Source organism: Pieris rapae, chromosome 12 (genome assembly GCF_905147795.1).
Source record: "Pieris rapae chromosome 12, ilPieRapa1.1, whole genome shotgun sequence".
In the NCBI taxonomy this organism is placed as follows: domain Eukaryota; kingdom Metazoa; phylum Arthropoda; class Insecta; order Lepidoptera; family Pieridae; genus Pieris; species Pieris rapae.
In genome coordinates, this window is record NC_059520.1 from 3,198,897 (window position 1) to 3,218,334 (window position 19,438).

Here is a 19,438-nt window from a genome sequence, read left to right on the forward strand (position 1 = left end):
TATAGGACCTTCATAGAGAATTCTTCAATGTCAACGATCGATGTCGTTCGGTTGCCATGACAACAATTAAACAATTTATATCTGATTGCATTTCGTAAGCTTTTACAAAGTATTTTTGGAGAAGCATGAGTGAGGAACATTCATCACAAAGACAGCCAGGATTCTGTTCTGCGACTTGCAGTGATAGAGCGAGTTTGCAGAAGGAGATCGGAAAACAAGAAGTCAAGACCTCGGATGTATTTGTGACCTGCAATTTGCCAAAGAGATTTGAACATCCACGTAAGAAATAGAACTTATTAATTCTTAATTCCACAGCTAAGATTAATTATATATAACAGAAAAATTATACTAGGGATTAAATATCTGTCAGTTTTTTCGTCAAATCAGTTTTTTTGCATAGTTGGCATTGATGTGATATATAAAATAAATTTAAATAAATATTAGTGTAAATGTTTTTTAAGCAAAAGCTTTTTAACTGTTTTTGCCACGATTTTCTTTTTATGTATTAGATTCGTTACAAAAGTAACTGTGGTATTAAGAATACTGCTGCATGAGAAAATGGTTTATTTGACTTTCAGAATGATACGTTTCCTCCTATTCAAACGAGAGATGTTTAGGCGTTATTTCAAAAAGCTCATCGTCTTTCTGATATATAAATAGTTCCCTCATTTTTATAAGTAAATACAATTGTTAGGTATAGGCTGCAGTTTCAAAATTAATTATATTTGTGTATCTAAGGGCCTCTTTCACAATGTATGGATAAATTATCAAATAGCTATGCAACACATAAATTATTGAAAATAATAAAGTTCCGAACAAGATACTGCGCATTTAATGAGGAATAGCGCTATCTGACAGTAGTGAAACGCAAAAATACCTTTTTTTTCTTTTTTTTTCTGCGCATCCGTGTTGTAACAAGTACAGACAGACAAAACGTAGTTTTAATTAAACAAACCCGCATCTGTCTATCGATATTATCTGCGCTATGAATGGGTTCATTGACTTTTGATTAACGCTAGTTTTTGTGCTTGTTTATAAGAATCAAACTCTGTATTATAGGCATTTCTTGAATGTTAACTATATTTTATAGGAAAGAAGAAATTCAGAGAGAACATATATTATATTAGAAATTACAATGACTAAAACCTTATAAAGATACGAATAAAATAGTGTAAATACTTTTGGCTTCAATAAGATTTTTTTAAGTCGAAGCCATACACAATCAACTGCATCTTAAATACATTCCGAAATAAAAGATTTTTATTATTTCAGATTGGTTCAATGGTTATGGATGTCAATTGAGTAAGCAACATCCATTTTACAGAACTTCGGCAAGTGAATACGGCTGGTTTCCGCCAGGTATGTTTATACCACAACAATTACCAGTTTTTAGTGCAGAGGACTTTATTACCAACTTCTTCGTCTATCATAGAAATCGGTCGTATTACCATTACGACCATTTCTTAGCGCTCATATTCTTTATACGTGCTATGGATATGTTGTCGTCGCAACATATCCATAGCATATCTAAATACCAAATTCAAAAAATTTGTATGACTTAAAACTTGGCGATTAAAAAAAGTGGCGGAGAGTTTCTTGCCAGGTCTTCTCTCGCTCTACGCCCTTGACTTGCGAACTGGTAGTAAATGTAAATTTAGAATTAATTTAACATTTTCAGTCGACGTTCATAAGTGTACTTGTTCATCTATATAACCGATAAAGATTATATGCTCCATTTCTTGATGTGAAATGGCAGAGGAACATAACACCGCTCTGATTTCTTTATTCAAGTATTGCTTGCTGATTCCTTATTTACTATATAGCGTTTTTATGTATTCTTCTATGTGATTTTCATAAAAGTGTTTTATACGTTAAAGATTTTATATAAATAAAAGCGCTGAACCGTCACAAGTATCTATACTTCTATCAACCTCAAGTATATGAACATTGGGAAATCTACACACACATAAGTACCAATTTGATTATTATTTGTGTGTTCTACTTTGTATCGCCATTTTAGGTTTGCATTCCGTTCCTACGTCGTATTTTCCGAAGAGTCCGAGTTTCTCCAATTATCTCGCAGCAGCTGGGATGTATCGCAATTATTCGTTGAACACAAAAATGGATCCGCCATTTATTTAATAATAATTATACAGCATAAGCAAAAATGTATTAATAAGGAATAAACTTATTTAAGCTGATTTCAAAGTTTTATTCGCCGATATATCAATTAGTACTATAAATATGTCACACTTATTTCATAGACCAATTTTTTTTTGTAGAACAGTGGGCTAGGATAGGCTCATCTGATGTTAAGTAATACCTGCGATTTGAGAGCCAAACTGAACATGTTTTAGACGACATGTAGGGGTCAATACAAGCTAAAACTCGACTTGTTTTTCTTAGATAAAGTAAGGTAGGTAATAATGTTGTTTTGACCGAGTTTTCATGAGCATTGACGAACCCGGTCAAATAGCGCAGTAACAGCGACTCAAATTAACGAGATTTACAAAAATATACTTAGAGGAAAATCTTCAAGATTCTCTACAAAATTATTCTGACATAATATTTTGATAAAATAAAAAAAAAATTATATTACAGAAAGAAGGATTTTTTTTATGAAATTTGTTTACTTTTAAATTAACTTTTTGATTTTTGGATTTATAATTAATGTCATTTAGTTTGTCATTTAGACAAAGCGATTTGCTACCATATATGTCGTTACAAATTTTGTGTACGATGGATAATTTAGTAGATATAGCCTTAAACGGGTTTTCACCCCTTTTTCCAAGATGGCGATTGGGGGACAAGTGCGCGAAACCTACAAATTTTAAGCTAGCATTGACCCACCTACATGTCCCAAACATAAAATTGCGTTCTCTAAAAATTTTCAGAAAGTGTAACATTTCAATGGACTATAAGTTGCATTAGTTTGGGAATACTTATTGGCATATCCCGTGGATTGAAGTACATCGTTGCCATGCGTTTTATATGATGTTAACATAAGCATAACTACGTTTTCTTTTTTGCCAAGTACCTTTAATCTTGGTCTTGCAATATATATACACCTACAAACTACGGGCTTAACCACTGCGATTACAGTATACCCTGATACGCTAACAGAGATATCTCGACCGCAAATATAGAACTTCTCGATCTTGGCGACTGGGTCCTTTGGGCCTGCCGAGGTGCCTCCTCCATATTAGTATTAAAAGAAAGTACAACAATGTACGGTCAAAATACTAGAAATTTAAGTTTTTAAAGTATTTTTGTTTTGTAACCAACTTCTGATATAATATTATTGTTCATACTGTAGCTTTTTGGTTTTTAGTAATCTTAAGATTTTAATAATATATTATCTAATAATGCTCATTATTCAATAACGTTGTTATTGATACGTAAAATAGATCTAAGCTAATTAAGTCTAATTGTATAGTTGTTAATGATTGGTATAAATTATATTATACGTCAATATTACTTAGCAATTTCATAAAATTGGTCTGTAATATTGAAATAATGGTTCTCATTCTAGGTTACCATTCCGTCCCTTCGGTATTTTTCCCCGCTGGTCAAACGTTCACAAATCGGTTATCCGCAGCTGGCATGTACAGAAATTACAGCCTAAATACTGGCATGGACCCTGCAGGATATCGTTAAATTTAGATTTACTGCAACAGCTTATATATATAATCTATTATTCCTCATGATTGTGATATTATCTGTTTAGAAAATATTTAATTTTAGAAGTGTTCTGATGTTTAGATTAAAAACTTTTTACGACGTCTTTGTTTGGAATATTGTTTTTAAATTTTGTAATTTGAATTTAGAATAACCGAGAATGTAATTTCTTTGTTTAATGACTTTGTATAGGTTAATGAAACAACAAATAAATTACTTACCAAAAGAGGTATTTGGTATATATTTATTATATAGATTAACATGCATTCAAATTCCTTTAAATTTAGACATGGATGTCATTAATATAATGAGGATACTTAAACAAAATTATTGCTTTGATTACGTGATAAATACCCCAATTAATGAACTATTTGGAGATTTTATAAAATGTTGGAATGTTATATTCACGACGGTCCATGTCTCTTTAATAATATAAGATTGTATCAAGATATAACCGTTTACTTTTATACTGTTACGAAAACTACAACTTAAATAATCTAGTTTCGTTCGATTAATTTGGAATGCTTTATTAAAGTGAACGAGCCTTTTCGAGCGTTACGCAAGCACGCATTGCTTTTTCTTGATTCTTGTAGCTTTCGCACAGTATATTTTAATTTTATCATGACAAATAATTTTACGAGTAGATACATGTATAACTTTTTTAGCAACAACAACAACAGCATTATATTAAGTTTATAATTTATATTTTAACATTTATTTAGAGAATCGTCTAAAAAAGAACAAAGGAAAATCAGTACTATCTATGGTCGTAGTAGCAAATTTTATGAGGACTCAAATGTAATGCCTTTTTGGTTGTAACTTTTTTCTTCTTAAAAACAATTATATAAAATAATAAAATGAGTTTATTGCCATGATAACCTTCTTAGTTATAGTTAAAGCAAAGTGAATTCTACCATGGACATGATGATTCCTTGTTCTATTAATAATAAAAAATAAATTGAATTAATCAGGTGTTGAGTAAAGAAGTAGTCGTAGAGGTTGTAAACTTTAAAGAAGACAAAATAAGGTAGTAAAATAAAACAGTTGCCCTAAAAACTTTTTAGGTCTGAGCCTCAGATTTACGAACCTGTCTCATGATCATTTGTCCATAAAATAGGTAAGAATATGAACAGCCTCCTGTGCCAGACACTCGCCGTCGACTTTTTGGGTGTAAGGTAAGCTTTCCTCACGTCGATTTTCCTTCATCGTTTGAGCTAATGTTAATTTATAAGATATTCAGATATAAATCATACTACATAATACATAGATAGAAATTGCATTGGTGTACAACCGTGGATTGAAGCTACGACCTTGTGGATGAGAGTCGCACGCTTAAGCAACTAGGCCAACACTATTCAATATTGATATTACATATTATATTTTTAAAAAAAGAAAAGAATGGTATAAGTCCAAAATAGCATTACATTAAAGTACTCTTGATATTAACGGATATACTTTTATACTTGCTAATGGTTTCGTGTCAAAATCTAACTACGAGTGCAAATACATATTTTCTACACATATCGTATGTTTGTGACTCAACGCCAAGGCCCCAGCAGCAAAGACACAATTCTATTGACTTCAATCCACAGACTAAATCTAGTTTGTCTAGTCTAGTCTGTGCTTATCGTAAACTCAACTTGTCCATTCTGAATCATCGTCCTCTTAATCATAACATGTAATCTTCGTTGTACAACAGTAAATGGGATGATATGACTCGCGAAAATAAGTTTAAAATGTAAGTTCTACATTTACGAGATACATATCTTCTATAGGCACGTCTCTAATGTGCAGATTATCAATTCCAGTTCACACTTGTGGCTTCAATTATTATCGATACTCCTCGATCTCTCACGATCAACTTTGGGAGCGCTGCCGAGAAACCCCGATTGGCCAGCAGATCAAGCGACGCAAGTGGAACTTGATAGGTAACACTCTGGAGAGATTCCAGTTGTATTTGCAAGAAGGAAGCTGCAAGGAAAGCGAAAGCGTGGCCGTCCCAAGCAAACCTGGCGTCGTAAAGTTACAGAGATGAGCCGGACAGACTTGGAACGAAGTGAAATACGAGGCTCAAGACTGAAAGCGATGGACTCACTGTGGATGCCCTCGTCTCTAGGGGTAATAGGAGATTAATTCTAGTCGGTACTTTATGTAAATACCATATAAATACTCTCCGCTATGGTACATAGAAAAGCCTCTGTTATGTGTTCTGTTCGCTTCGCACTCACTCTTAAAAAATCACTAATAAAGTTACTACTATATTTGCTACTGAATATTAAGATAGATTCATAGTCGAAGCCCGCACAATAATAACAATGTGAAACGTCACCTGATATGATAAAATTGATAATGTCAGAGCAGTCTTTTTTGCTAACAAATTTATACTAAGATGAAGCAAGGATAACAAATAAACAAATGAAGACAGAAAGCTAAGACGAAGAAAGCAATGTAGTAGACGATATATAACTCCTTAGATCTAATACTACTAGGATTAAATAATACTATAAAATGTGGAATACACTGCGTTCAACAATATTGTCTTAAATAGCTTATTATAGATACTAACAATACTCTATAGATAGCATTTCCGTCGCCCACGAAATAAATAAATCTGAAAGATAAGCTATATTTGTAGAAATATCATGTTCTTTGAGATTATTTCAGAGAGATTCATCCAACTACAACTCTCTTTCTGAAAAGTATGAGCTTCAATCACAATATAGCTTATATGTTTTGTAAAATTCACATCATTTAACTTACTGTAAAAAATCTATTACTATCAACACTTAAACTAAATGTTCAGGAAGAGGCAAACAAGAAATCCGTTATGGACTTTTGCTACTTTTAAATTATCTATTATGTTTTGGTTTGATTAAAATATTCTAAACAAGAATATTGCGTTTCGACAATTTAATCGTATTAATGCAAAACACATGCTGTAATTGATTTTAAGTACAATAATATTAGAAACGTTTGTTTTTTGTTTGTGAGACGAGAAGCATTTTTTATACCATAAATTAATCGTTACATAATTTCTGTCACAAAACGTATTAGTATTTGTTGGTTAATCTACTATCTTGTGACCGCATTCTATTTTGCTTAACTGAAATACGACTCCAATCTATTATACGAAAACAAAATAATCATTTAAACCGTCTACATATCCCCGAAGATCCCGGCGAAGGTCTTTCGGAGATTCTTCATGGTGTCTTCCGCGTCCTCAGTAAGGGCTGCGCTCAGAGACCCTTGACGGGAAAAGCGGCTTCCGCCAGAGGTTGTTGTAGTAGCACTGGCAGTGGTAGCTGGTACGCCAGATGATGAGGAGACAGTTGATGATTGGGATACTGTAAAGTGCCGTAAATTAATAGTAATTACCATCTCTATTGATTCATTTGTTAGGCTTAACAAGATCGAAAAGCGTTTTACAATATTAACAGATTTAAATTCATAATAAATTGAAAATGTTGCTTTAATGGTAACGTTTAAATACTTTGAGAATCCCGACGAGTTAGCGGTGGCGGTGGTGGCTGTGATGGCTCCGCTGGTATTGGAGGTAAGGGTCGGTCGATGCTAGTGGCTGTAGCAAGAGGCGCGGGAGGTGGGACACTAGGGGGACCTCCCGGGACGTGAGCTGGGGTACGTTCTTCTGGCGAGGCTGCCCCGCTGTTGGAGACGGAGCTTCGGGATGTCGTTTTGGTGATACCCGGACGGCAGACGTTCTGAAAATAAGAACAATTTTTGATAAATACCTCCATTTTCCAATATGAAAAACTTTGAATACTTTAATCATCAAACTCGGGTCCTGAAATGCATGATGTGCATAACGTGTTGTTTTAATTTTACCTAACGAGTGATCGATATAATTATATATATAACATACTAACAGTTCTTATATATATCAGTATATAAGAACTGTTTGTATCATTGCGTAAAATGTATCTTTTGTTTTCGCAAATTACGAGAGAAGAACAAAAATTTACCTGCATCCGTTGGAAGACGAGTTCGGCAAGATGGCGCCGGTCTTCTTCCTGCGAGTCACCCATGAATGAGGTAGCTGAATCGTTTAGCTCGATGATGTGTTCGCGGCCATCCTTTCCAACAACTAATTCTAGGGCACATACTTCAAGACCACCGAAGATTTCGCTCACCTACAAAATGTAACGATTTCATTATAGCATTTATTATTCTTATAGCGGTACATCCCTGTACTAATGTATCTATCAACAACAACAAGATATCTTTATTCATCTTGGTAAACAAGTACACTCATGAACGTCAAAAAAATTAAATTAATTGTAAATTTACATTTACTACCAGTTCGCAAGTCAAGGGCGTAGAGCAGGCAAGAAGAACTGGCAAGAAACTTTCCGCCACTCTTTTCAGTCGTCAAGTTTTTAAGTTCGCCACCATAAATTAATTCTGTTATCATTTTGTTTTCATCAAGTTCCAGGGATACACTATTGCCAAATACATTATTTATGTCCGCATTTACTGTTTCTTAGTGCAAAAATATTTAAAATATAAATATCAACATTATGCCTGACAAAATGGTAGTCGATGAGTCTTCGATATAGTCCCTGAAACTTTCCACCGTCGTATTTGTCCTCATTAATTGCGCAAACTAAAAAATACATTAACCGAAAAAGCGCAGATTATCATTAATATTCTAGAAAGTTAACAAAAAGACCTAAACTTGTTAAGACATGTCTTTAATGTGGATTTCCATTTCTGCGGTCGTTTAATAATTCAATTTTCGGCGAATCAGCCCATAATCGAAACGAATCACTCCTCCACGAATTCAAGTCCTCTATGTCAAAGCCCATGCTATTAATTAAGCTGTGGTGACGGGAAAACGGAAAGTAAATTGAAAGGAAACCCAAGAAATTGTATAAATAAGGGATATCAATTTATTGTGAATTGTTTATTCTATTTGAGCTTTGAGATCCCAAACGTGACCCTCCGAGAAACAAGGGAACAGATACTACGATATTTTATTTCACCAATCGAGGTTGAAGTTAAAATAATGATCACGGTTGGTATGACATTGTATGTTTTGTATTTCGTCTTTTGTATTAAGATTTTTATAATTGATTAACGTGGGTGTGTTTAAATACAAGAATAAAATATAAAAAACATATGTGTAGGTACTTATGCATTTTACGTGTTAGAAGTTATACTTCTTTGTAATAAGATATTATCTAGACAAAAAATCCTTCCACTTATTTGACGTCGGTAGAAAAAATTGACTATAGTTTCAGAGTGTCGGTTTTCTGTGACGATGTGCGAGCGCATCTTAACAATGTAGTCTTATCAATTTTCTCTAACGCGCCAAAAGAAGTATAACTTCAAAAATCCCTTATATTTTAACTGGGCCGGTAATATTTGAACGATTGCTCCTATATTTTGCTTGAGTTGCTATGTACATTATAAATATTTGCTGGCAATTCGTGTTATAATCTGAGGTAAGGTATACGCATATTGTACCCAAACTAATATTAATGAAATGATTTACCGACTATATACTTGGTATATATATTATATATCTATCTATTTATATATCTGTCTATTTATATCGATATATGTATATAAGTCTGGACGGGTACCAAATCGTTCTTTGTGGTACAGACTATGTAATTCGCTTATTTTCCCGTGCGTTGTGGAATAAACCTGGTATTTGATTTTGAATTAAATAATCAGGCTTTTCACTCAGTGTTTATGGTAAATTAATAATAAACAAATGTTGTTAGCTACAAATTTGTTACTTGAGTAACTAACAACTGATGTAGGTTAAGAGAAGATACCGCAGTATTTCCAACGAATTAAAAGCTTTCAATTAAATAGTTTAACTAACCCTAATTGAAGTCTTATTCCAATTCGTATCTTAGGTAATTATTTCTTCTAGGAAATAAATGTTAAAAATAATAAGCTTCATATACAACCTTTCACTGTAATTGCAACAAAGTTTTATGTTTTAGAATAAAGCTATAACGGCTGTTACAAAATACTAGTCGTATTTAATATCAGTTTCAATATTAGGACTCGTTCGCTTACCTCATCAATCCACATCTTGTATCTATCATTCATGCCGATAGCTTCCAGCATTGCTGATCCCTGATTAGTTTTCCAGTTGCCAGATATAGACTTGCGCCTAAAACAAAGTAATAAATATTAATCATACTGTTTATAGTAAATGTTATGTTCACATTTGCGTCTAAAGGTATATTGCGTCATAGTTTGAAGAAAATTAAGATATTTCAAGTACCAGCGAACATAGAATGGTGTCGTGACAAGCGTGATGTCTCAGAATTTCGTTTTGCGATATCACGCCTGCGAAGGAACATATCTAGACTATTCCTATTAAAAACACACGACCTTTATATAACCTTGTATTGGATTTCGAATGAATCACTGGGACTATTTATTTATTTCTTGAGTTAACGACATCATACACTGAATATTTTTATTATTTTTATTGAATAGACTACTGAATATTTTAAAAAATCTTACATCTAAAATGTATGACAGGAATGGTAAACATAAGTTTTACAAAAAATAATTAAAATATTAAAAAAATACAATAAAAACATATATAAGATAAGATAAGCACATAATAAAATTACCAGAAATTGTTAGTACTTAAAGCAGAAAAAAATCATAGGTACAAAAAAATTAACTGAATTTTATACACTTTAGTGTGAATATTTCTGCATTATTTCATAAATACAAGAATTTGTCTATCTGATCTCTTTGATCCAGTACTTCGGTATAAATCACATTAGAAATATGAGGTTTAATAGCAGCATCGGAACAGCTCCTATAAATTGATACTGAAAGCCTTTTGTTAGTATAAGTCTTATGACATATTAAATGTGAAATATCTGTCAGGCGCTTTATGAATATAGTAAAATTATTAATACCTTGAGTGTACTACTAACTAATTATTCTTCCTATTAATAGGGAATCTAAAAAGTGTTTCTTTGCAAATGTATTGTAGACAAGCTATACAAGAGTATAACGCGGAGGGATGACTTGATGTTAAATTTTAGTCTGCGACATCTTGGATTTAGTTGTATCGTTAATTTTTATTTATTTACACTCTGCACAAAGGCATAATTTAACATTATAGGTATTATAATAAGTAATTAAATGCAACCCTAACTTACCGAGTTTATTAGTATAAATAAGACTGTTCTTGTGTGCTATTCTTCATCCACTTACGACTGTTTAGTACTAAAGACAAACGTGCACTCACAGTAGCTCACTTAATCGAATGAGTTTGTCATTTTCTATCATTCTACCGTGGTTGTCCACATGAACAGAGATATCAATATTTAATACTTACATAAAGGCTTTATAGTTGGTACCGATCTTCTGTATGTGGATATCATATTTAGCGTCGATGTATGGCTCAACGGTGCAGTATGTACCCAACATTGCTACGACGCCAGCGATATCCTTAAAACAAAAACGAATCGTTAAGATTTGTCGAGGAATACGTGAATTTGTTATTTCTTGTTAAAAAACGTTGTTTGACATCTATGTATGTTTTTTATTTGATTGCCTTTGGCTTTAGTATTCTCGTTTAGGCATTTTATAATATCATACTCGTGAACGGCTACTTGTGGTGACTGGTCGTACTTGAATTCGTGTATGCGGTGATATTAGTTGTTTATACCACGTATTTGCGTGTTGTTCTCACGAGTATGTAAGTGCGTGTTTCACCATGCCTCCTGCTGATAGAGGACCAATCTTTGTTTTTAATTTATTTTATTTGGTATTCTTTGTTACTTAAGATGTCATATGGAACGTGGTTGCAGCTGAGAGTTTATTGCCAGTTCTTCTCTTCTGTTCTACGCCCTTGATTTGAGAACTGGCAGTAAATGTAAAAATTAGAAGCATTTAATGTATATTTCTTTTTTTGGCGTTTGAATTATAATTAATTGAATAATTATATTTAATATGGTGGATAACTTCCTCATTTATTAATGTAAGTTTATGTAGTACCATTAAACCTTCGTGATGCTTGGCTTCGTGATTTTTGATTGCTAAGTGCTTATAACTGTAACATAGCTTGTGTGTAGTTAAAATATCGTGTTATACTGCGATATCAATCGACAATTTAGTAATTACAGTGTACACAATTTAGTAGTTACTAACCTATAAAATATGAGATATTTTAAATAGTTATATTGTAATAATGGATTTTGGCATATTTCATAGTTTCCCACCAGTGGTTTCAGAGTCCATGCGTGTTAAGGAAGATTTCCGTATCAAATCAAATTCCTTTTTTGACTGGAGAGAGTCAGAACTAAAGTTGAATCTTACCGATAGGGTTGAGAAAGGACACATACCACGAACAAGGAACCCTCATATGCCCCAACAATGCATATTTTCGTACGGGATTCAGTCTTATCTTAAGAGCTAAGTATTAACTCTTAATTAGTCTTAGATCTTAGGCAGCCTTAGCTCTTATTCAGTCTTAGCTCTTAGCTAGTCTTAGCTTCCATTCAGTCTAAGCTCTTATTTCTTAGTCAATCTTAGAACGCTTGACGCGCGTTCGAATTCTCCTTACTAAACTACCACGATGCTGGTATAATCAAACAATACCGTGTAGTTCAAATTCAGCGTAGGAATTCGCGAACGTTACCCTTATTAAACACACACACACACACACACACCACATAGCAGATTTTTATAACGTCCTTACTATATAAAATCACTATTTAATTAGCTCTCAACTATTGTAAATAACCATAATATTTTAAATTGTATAAATCTAACCAGACCTAGGCTATAATTATGTTAATTATTAAGTCGCTATAATAGACTATAAATCGTATAAACTGTTTATAATTATATTAATACTATACAGTGCTGAAATAAACCACAAAGTTATACGTCAAAAGTTTTACTTTGTGGCGCTTCAAGGGTATAAAAGTTAAGCCCAGATTATAAGCTTATATAAGAGAGAGTGTGAAAATTCTATAAAAAGCGATGTGGTTATAAAAAGTTTGTAAAGCTTGGTTAAATGAATTTTGGTCTCACAGCGTAAACAATTTTCCAGAACTTATTAATTGAGGTAAAAACCTTTGAGGGTGATTTAACGAATATTTTTGTATCTCCCTAGTGAGGCATATATGTCTGCTTCTGTTTTTATAGAGATTTTTCTTTTAACGTAGGTCTCCTGAGCCTGATACACAATCGCTAATTAAATTTTAAACCGACTTCGAAAACATTATAGGAGTTTAAAAAATTGACACATTTTTATTTATACGTACAAATAAATATAACTTGATCAATTCAATTGTGATTTCCATTTACCTCCTTCTCTATATACATATGAAAATATCTATCAATAAAATAAAATTAAAATTTTACATTCCATCAGTATTTTCTTATGACGTTTAATTATCGTCAGTATACACTATACCCACTTTACAGACAACCGACTTTTTTATATAATAGAACGAGTAATACGTTAGTAATATCAGTATGGATTTTAGCAATTAAAAGCTACTGAAGCTTTCTTTATTGTTTCTCTTTACATGAACTAGGGCTTACCTGGAAGTCGGCCAAAGTGTCCACTTTCACTTTGGCGACGCCGCTGTGCGCGTGCCCGATTTTGATCACAACTGGGAATTTTGGTGCCGTTACCTGTAACAATGTTGACAAATAAAAATTAAATAATTGCAATGCTTACATGAAAAATACGTAACCAAAGTCACAAAACATAATGACTTAATTAAGACATAAAATTACTATTACATCAATTTAACAAATGAGATGAACTCGTATAATAGTAAGTAGTAAAGTATATATTATATATTTGTATATAAGTAGGATATACAAATATATAATATATACTTTGAGAATTTTCCGAAATTATAATAACTTATTCTTATTTTAAACAGTGGCACTACAAACTTTATCCGTCTAAGCTTTCTGCATTTGCTTTTTGCAAATGACAAACAGATTTCTGCATATTATATTGTTTCAATATCATTTATCTTTATTATCTTATATTTATTATATTTTTTTTTATTTATCTTTATTTATGTCGACTTTTTCGGTCTTAGGCAAGTCGTTAATGTTTATATATTATATATTATTATAAAAACAGCTGGAGTGAAACTCTTTGCCTACTTATAGAGCAGGGTTGATAATTTTTTAAACCAAAATAAATAATAGTAGGATGAAAACTATAGGAAAAGGAGGAGAGTATTATAGAGAAATAGAGAAAACACGTTTTTTTTCCTTAAAACCTTACCCCCATCTCCGAACCGACCTTAGATAGCCCGTAAATTATTTTCCCTTTCATTTTTATAATATTCTCCTACTTGTCCAATGGGGTTCATCCTACTATTTTTTTTTCACTTTTATTATTTTTTAAGGCAGCTTGTACACAGGTCTATTACATCTTCTCTAGACAGTATAATATGGGTTCATATAAGCGACGACTTAACAGACGTCTTCTGGATAGGCGTACTCTCCAATGGGTCATCTGACATAATATCAACAAAAGTCAGTTCAGTTTAAAAAATCACGAATAAGACTTAAATCCGTGTTTTAAGACATTATATGAAGCGATTACTGCTCAAATTAAATAAATCATGTCTGTCATTTAAACGCGCTTGACATTATAATTATTAAATGGACTGGAAAACCATCAATGGCAAAATATAAATATGAGTAATAACTGTAGAACTTATAATAATGCCGGCACTGTGATTACACCATTAGCATTATCATAGGATCAACCATTAATCAAAACGATTCAGTATTTTGTTTATGCGCATAATAAATATTTATTCACATTGTGTTTATATAAGCCGTAACTTTTAACTATACTTATTGTATAGTTAAAAGTTACTTATTAAATAAAAGTATACTTATTTAATATTAGCGCGTTATTACTAGTAGTCGGACTTAGAGTCTCGTTTCATTTATAAGAGCAAGTGTTAATTTAACATAGACAATTATATTATATATATAGATGAAGGCACACTGCCTGACACTGCCTGTCATGCTTTGACGAAGGACAGCCAAACAGGAGTTCTTAACAAGAATTTATATCTAAATGATCATATGCCTACTAGGCTTTAAAATAAATAAACTAAGGGCCTGTTTCGCAATGTATGGATAAAGTATCAAATAGCTATGCAACACATAAATTATTAGAAAGATAAAAGTTCCGAATAAGATACTTCACGTTTCATGACGTATAGCACTATCTGACAGTCGTGAAACGCAAAAATACTGTTTATCCAATAAGTAATAAATAGCTTATTTGGAACTTATCCGGACATTGTGAAACAGACGCTTAAAATGTTATGATACCGCCTCCTGCTCCTTTATTCGTTATCTATACGAAAATTCATCATCATTTTATGATTCAATATTTAGATGTTTAGGTGTAGCATAACTGCTCTTGCCAAACAACTCCACTAATAATATTTGGATGTCATCTCTTAAAGTCATTCAATTTCGAGATCAGAGATGTCTGAAGGAATCTCCACAAAAAGATTTAATTTTCTGATTTGGATATGTTTGGGCGTAACGCTTACTTTAACAATATAATAATTATATTATATAAATGTTTAAGATTTTGTTGCATACGATAACGGTAAGATATACTATGGCATGGAGCATTTCTACGCCAGTTTTATTGGTTTTTCGTTTTGACATATACTGTTAAATTGTTTGGGTCGGGTCAAGCGAATCGCTTAAGTGTCTGCAATTGGAGAGATGTAAGTTGACACGTAACAATCAAACAAAACCTCATTATTTCGTCTTTTGTTTTATCACAGACCAGTAGACTTAGCACGAACAATATAATTTCTTTAAGTATTCGTATAACCGTTTCTATCGGCTTCACATAGATTTTCCATACATTTGGTGTATTTACTACACGAATTGTATTCGTAGGTTGTAGGTTTCCAACGGCTAAAATAGTATTATTATTAATAACGCCTTTTTTTCGAAACAGTAGGCACAGATAACGTGACCCTACGTCCCGTTTTCAAAGTCAAAGTCAAAATTCATTTATTCATATAGGTAACATAATGTACACTTATGAACGTAAAAAAAAAGAAATATTAAATGAATCTAATTTTACATTTACTGCCAGTTCTCAAACAATAGTTTCTCGAAAATGTGCGCATTTGTCATAGTTCAGAAATTGGCACAAATTCAATATGCAATATCATTCTTAATATAACCCACTTGACGATCAAACTAGAGAAATATCGGAAACGTATAAATTTCAAAACCTTGGAAATTTATAGGTTTAACAGTGCAAAATATTTTGAAAGAAAATGCCTGAAATAGACGCATCTGATGTATTACTCTAGAAATCCAATTCGGTAGTTACATTTCTATAGTTGTCTGAAAATCCTCGACGCTGGTTTCGTAAACTTGGAATTACGTTGTACGAAATTGCAATATTGAAATTGGTGTATATGTTGATGGTACTTACTAGTAGCTTGCCAGGTATGTCTTATTCTTTTGGGTAAAGCTAAATACAGAACGTTCTACGATTTTATTATCGCAACATTTTGGTAAACAATTCAAAATAATCGGAGAACTTAAACAATTAGGAAGACTTCGATGAACAGACATACCGCTTATGTATGTTAATTCTATGGGAAAGTAAAAAAATACGAACTTTAGTATTACGTATTACGTTAAAAATTTTATACGTTTGAAAATAACTATTGCAAATACATTACGTGTACTCGTGGGCGCCTATGTAATGGCGATTACTAAACTAAATTTATTTTTATAAAATGCGTGTTTAGATCATATACATCTCACATGTTGCAGGTAAACCCATCATTTTAAACAATTCCTTCAAGTAAATCATTTTTTCATAAACACGAAAGCTATAAATTTTCAAATTTATGGACACTTTTATGACTCCTTAAGTATTACTGGATCTATAAATCGGGCTTGCTTGTGTTCGAAATTGGTTCATATACGAGCTGCCTTTTTGCTGCTGCACTAAATTTTAAGCATATATCGTTAGCAGTGCTGGTGAAGTGGTTACAGCGTGCGACCCTCACCCCTGATTCGTTTAAATCATGACAATGCACAAATGGAATTTTCTTCTAATGTGCGCAATTTCTTGCTTCTGAACGCAAACATCGCGAAGAAACTGGCATGTATATCGTGAGCAGTCATCCCATTTTGAACGGGACCGTCCTTTTTCCAATTACGAGTCCCATGAAAATTGTCCCGTTTTTAGAAACCACGTGACAATTTGAGCAGCAGAATATTAAAAAAAAAAAAACGTGCCAAAAGTTTCAATCCTATGTCATATCGTCACCAGCTATATTAAAACAAATTTGATTTTCTGATAAATATGAATATTACTAAACATTTTGGATAAGTATATACTTATACTTTGTGATTCGTATCGTATGTTGGGGATGTGATGACAGGACTTCTAAATCACAAAGAAAATAAAATTCTTTAGTGCATAGCCAATGTTCGAATGCAATAGTGTACTTTAAACTCTTAGCTAACAATTGTACATTAATACGTATAGAATTAATGAAAATTGAGCAAGTCATTAATGAATTGGTACACAGGTCACACGAAGAGGAAAAGGGGTAGAGCATGGTGGGTTGGTGGGTTGATGAAAGCCGTGGCAGGCACATGGACCCGAAGTGCCCAGGTCAGAAATAAATGATTTTGAATTTGAATTTGCGAAATTTATGGTGGCAATTGGAGGAGGCTTTTGCCAACAAAAGGCATAAAGACAAGGTTGAAAAATTCAATTATATTTAATTTAATTTTTCAATACTAAAAATGTTTATTCTAGCTTAAGTAAAATTGTATCTTTAAATAAAGGCTTATATGTATTATTATATTATATCATACATATATAATATAATAATATAAATTGTTAGAATACTATAGAGTTGTTTAATATATTTTAAAAGACATATAACAATTAAGCATTTAGTTCTTAGTAATTTGTTGTGATGAATTTGTAAAGGCAATGTGGGCGTCATTCGTAAGTTATACTTCCCAAATGACGCATCATTCAAACAAAATCATATTACTATGTATGGTGCGGTGTCCAATAATAACATCCTACCATTCGTTAAGGATATTTATAAACAACCTACTTGTTCTTATGTTGATATTTCTACAAGTTGTTCCGTAGCGTGACCAGGGGAGGAAATTATTAACACTTTATTTCCCTTCACAAACAATACCAAATTACAGATAAAGGAAGACAAGTTAATGGCAGTCTACCTGCTGAATAGATTGAGCCTAGTGGGTTCAGCGTGCGATTCTGATCCCTGAGATCGCTGAGGTTCAAGCGCAGGGATCTGAACCAATGCACTGTATTTATATGTGCATTTAACACTTGCTTGTACGGTGAAGAGAAACTTCAATAAAACAGTAGATAGAGAAATCTAAGGCACAGACCTTACAAAGTTGTAGCGTTGGTTTTCTGTTCTTAATGCGAAAAGCAGTTCATCCAGGCAACTCAGTCAATAAAGCAACTCAGAACGTAAAACAATAGACAAATGGATTTTCGATTGTTTCTGATTGGCTAACATCATACTAAGGAATCCAATTACTGACTCGAGGGATGATCCGTCTTTGTTTGATCAATAACAATTGTCCTGAATGCGCCTACTGCCTCTTGTTTGCAACAGTGATCCCAGTGATCAGGGTATCAATTGAATAATAAATTTATAATTTTCCATTTCTGGTGAGAACCAAATGGTCAACCCTCTCAAATGACCTTTGCGGAAAGAAGATTGGTTAAAGAAAGCAATCGGGTACAGAAATTTACTTATCAGCGATGCTTGGACGCCTTAAGAGATGGCTTGTTCGGCCTAAAACACTGTTTTTTAGGTTGATATACACAAGAAACAATTCAGGAGACAGACAAAATTCTGCTAATTATATTAATATAATTAGCAGATTTTTTTTAAATATTAACATCATAATTGTATCTATAATCTATATGATACATTTTTATTTGATTTGTCAATATATAAGTTCCAAGTCAACTTCCTTGAGCGACCAAATTACGTGTTTGATATATAGAGTAAATATCAAAAATAAACATCTCGAATATTCGATTATAAGAGATTTATGAAAATTATGTTACTATGAGGTTTGAGACAATATGTCAATGTACTTGAAATATTATATGACTAACATTTTTAACCAAAAACGATCAAAAGCAAGCATTTCTGAATAAAATGATGAGTAAAAGACATTTTTGCGAAATGAAGTCATGTTTATCAGTTTAAGTTCCTTCATGGGCGTTACGCTTCTTTAGTATTTCTGGGACTTCGAAACTATTGAGTCCTAGCCCATCTAGGTAAACAATATAAAAACAGAATTTAACAAGCATTAACTGACTCATAGAGTCTATGGTTCAATATTTAGGTAATAATGCCTGTATCTGTAATATTATATATGTACTTTTGTATCTTTTAGTTTTTTAATTACTATGAAAATCTTGAAACTGTGTATTGAATTGGCACACGTAAGGATTTTTCCATGTCTGATATGTTTCCTTTCTGTATCTGTTTCATTCTCATTTATCAATTTAATAGGCAAGTATCTGATCGTGCTTGTCACACGCCGTCGACTTATGGGTCTTAAGCTAGCCTCACGAAGTTTTCCTCCGTCGTTCGAGCGAGTGTCAAATGCCTACATAGAAAGATAGTCTATTGGTGCACAGTCGGGGATCGTACCTACGACCTCAAGGATGAGAGTCACCCACTGG

General features: G+C 32.6%; 2 protein-coding genes across 2 annotated transcripts in view; one reads left to right on the top strand and one right to left on the bottom strand.

Annotated features, from left to right (window-relative positions):
- Positions 1–36: 36 nt before the first annotated feature.
- Positions 37–3,768, top strand: LOC111000412 (UPF0691 protein C9orf116). Its single transcript, XM_022269830.2, has 3 exons — positions 37–279; positions 1,273–1,359; positions 3,533–3,768. The coding sequence occupies exons 1-3, from the start codon at positions 126–128 to the stop codon at positions 3,655–3,657; spliced, it is 366 nt and encodes a 121-aa protein (XP_022125522.2). The 5' UTR covers positions 37–125; the 3' UTR covers positions 3,658–3,768.
- A 2,897-nt stretch (positions 3,769–6,665) lies between these two features.
- LOC111000405 (synapsin) overlaps positions 6,666–19,438 on the bottom strand; it is a gene marked incomplete at its 5' end in the record, with an annotated part of 79,465 nt that continues 66,692 nt past the window's right edge. The window contains 6 exons of the mRNA XM_045630390.1: positions 6,666–7,022; positions 7,169–7,397; positions 7,659–7,826; positions 9,730–9,826; positions 11,021–11,133; positions 13,240–13,332. Of these exons, the coding sequence (XP_045486346.1) occupies positions 6,835–7,022; positions 7,169–7,397; positions 7,659–7,826; positions 9,730–9,826; positions 11,021–11,133; positions 13,240–13,332 (888 nt within the window). The remainder of the gene's footprint in view (positions 7,023–7,168; positions 7,398–7,658; positions 7,827–9,729; positions 9,827–11,020; positions 11,134–13,239; positions 13,333–19,438) is intronic.

What these genes read in the sequence shown, in the direction of transcription:
- LOC111000412 (XM_022269830.2), top strand. Translation starts at nt 126, where the DNA reads ATGAGTGAGGAACATTCATCACAAAGACAGCCAGGATTCTGTTCTGCG. An exon ending in AAAGAGATTTGAACATCCAC is followed by an intron (nt 280 to 1,272) that starts GTAAGAAATAGA and finishes TTATTATTTCAG; the next exon opens with ATTGGTTCAATGGTTATGGA. An exon ending in ATACGGCTGGTTTCCGCCAG is followed by an intron (nt 1,360 to 3,532) that starts GTATGTTTATAC and finishes TTCTCATTCTAG; the next exon opens with GTTACCATTCCGTCCCTTCG.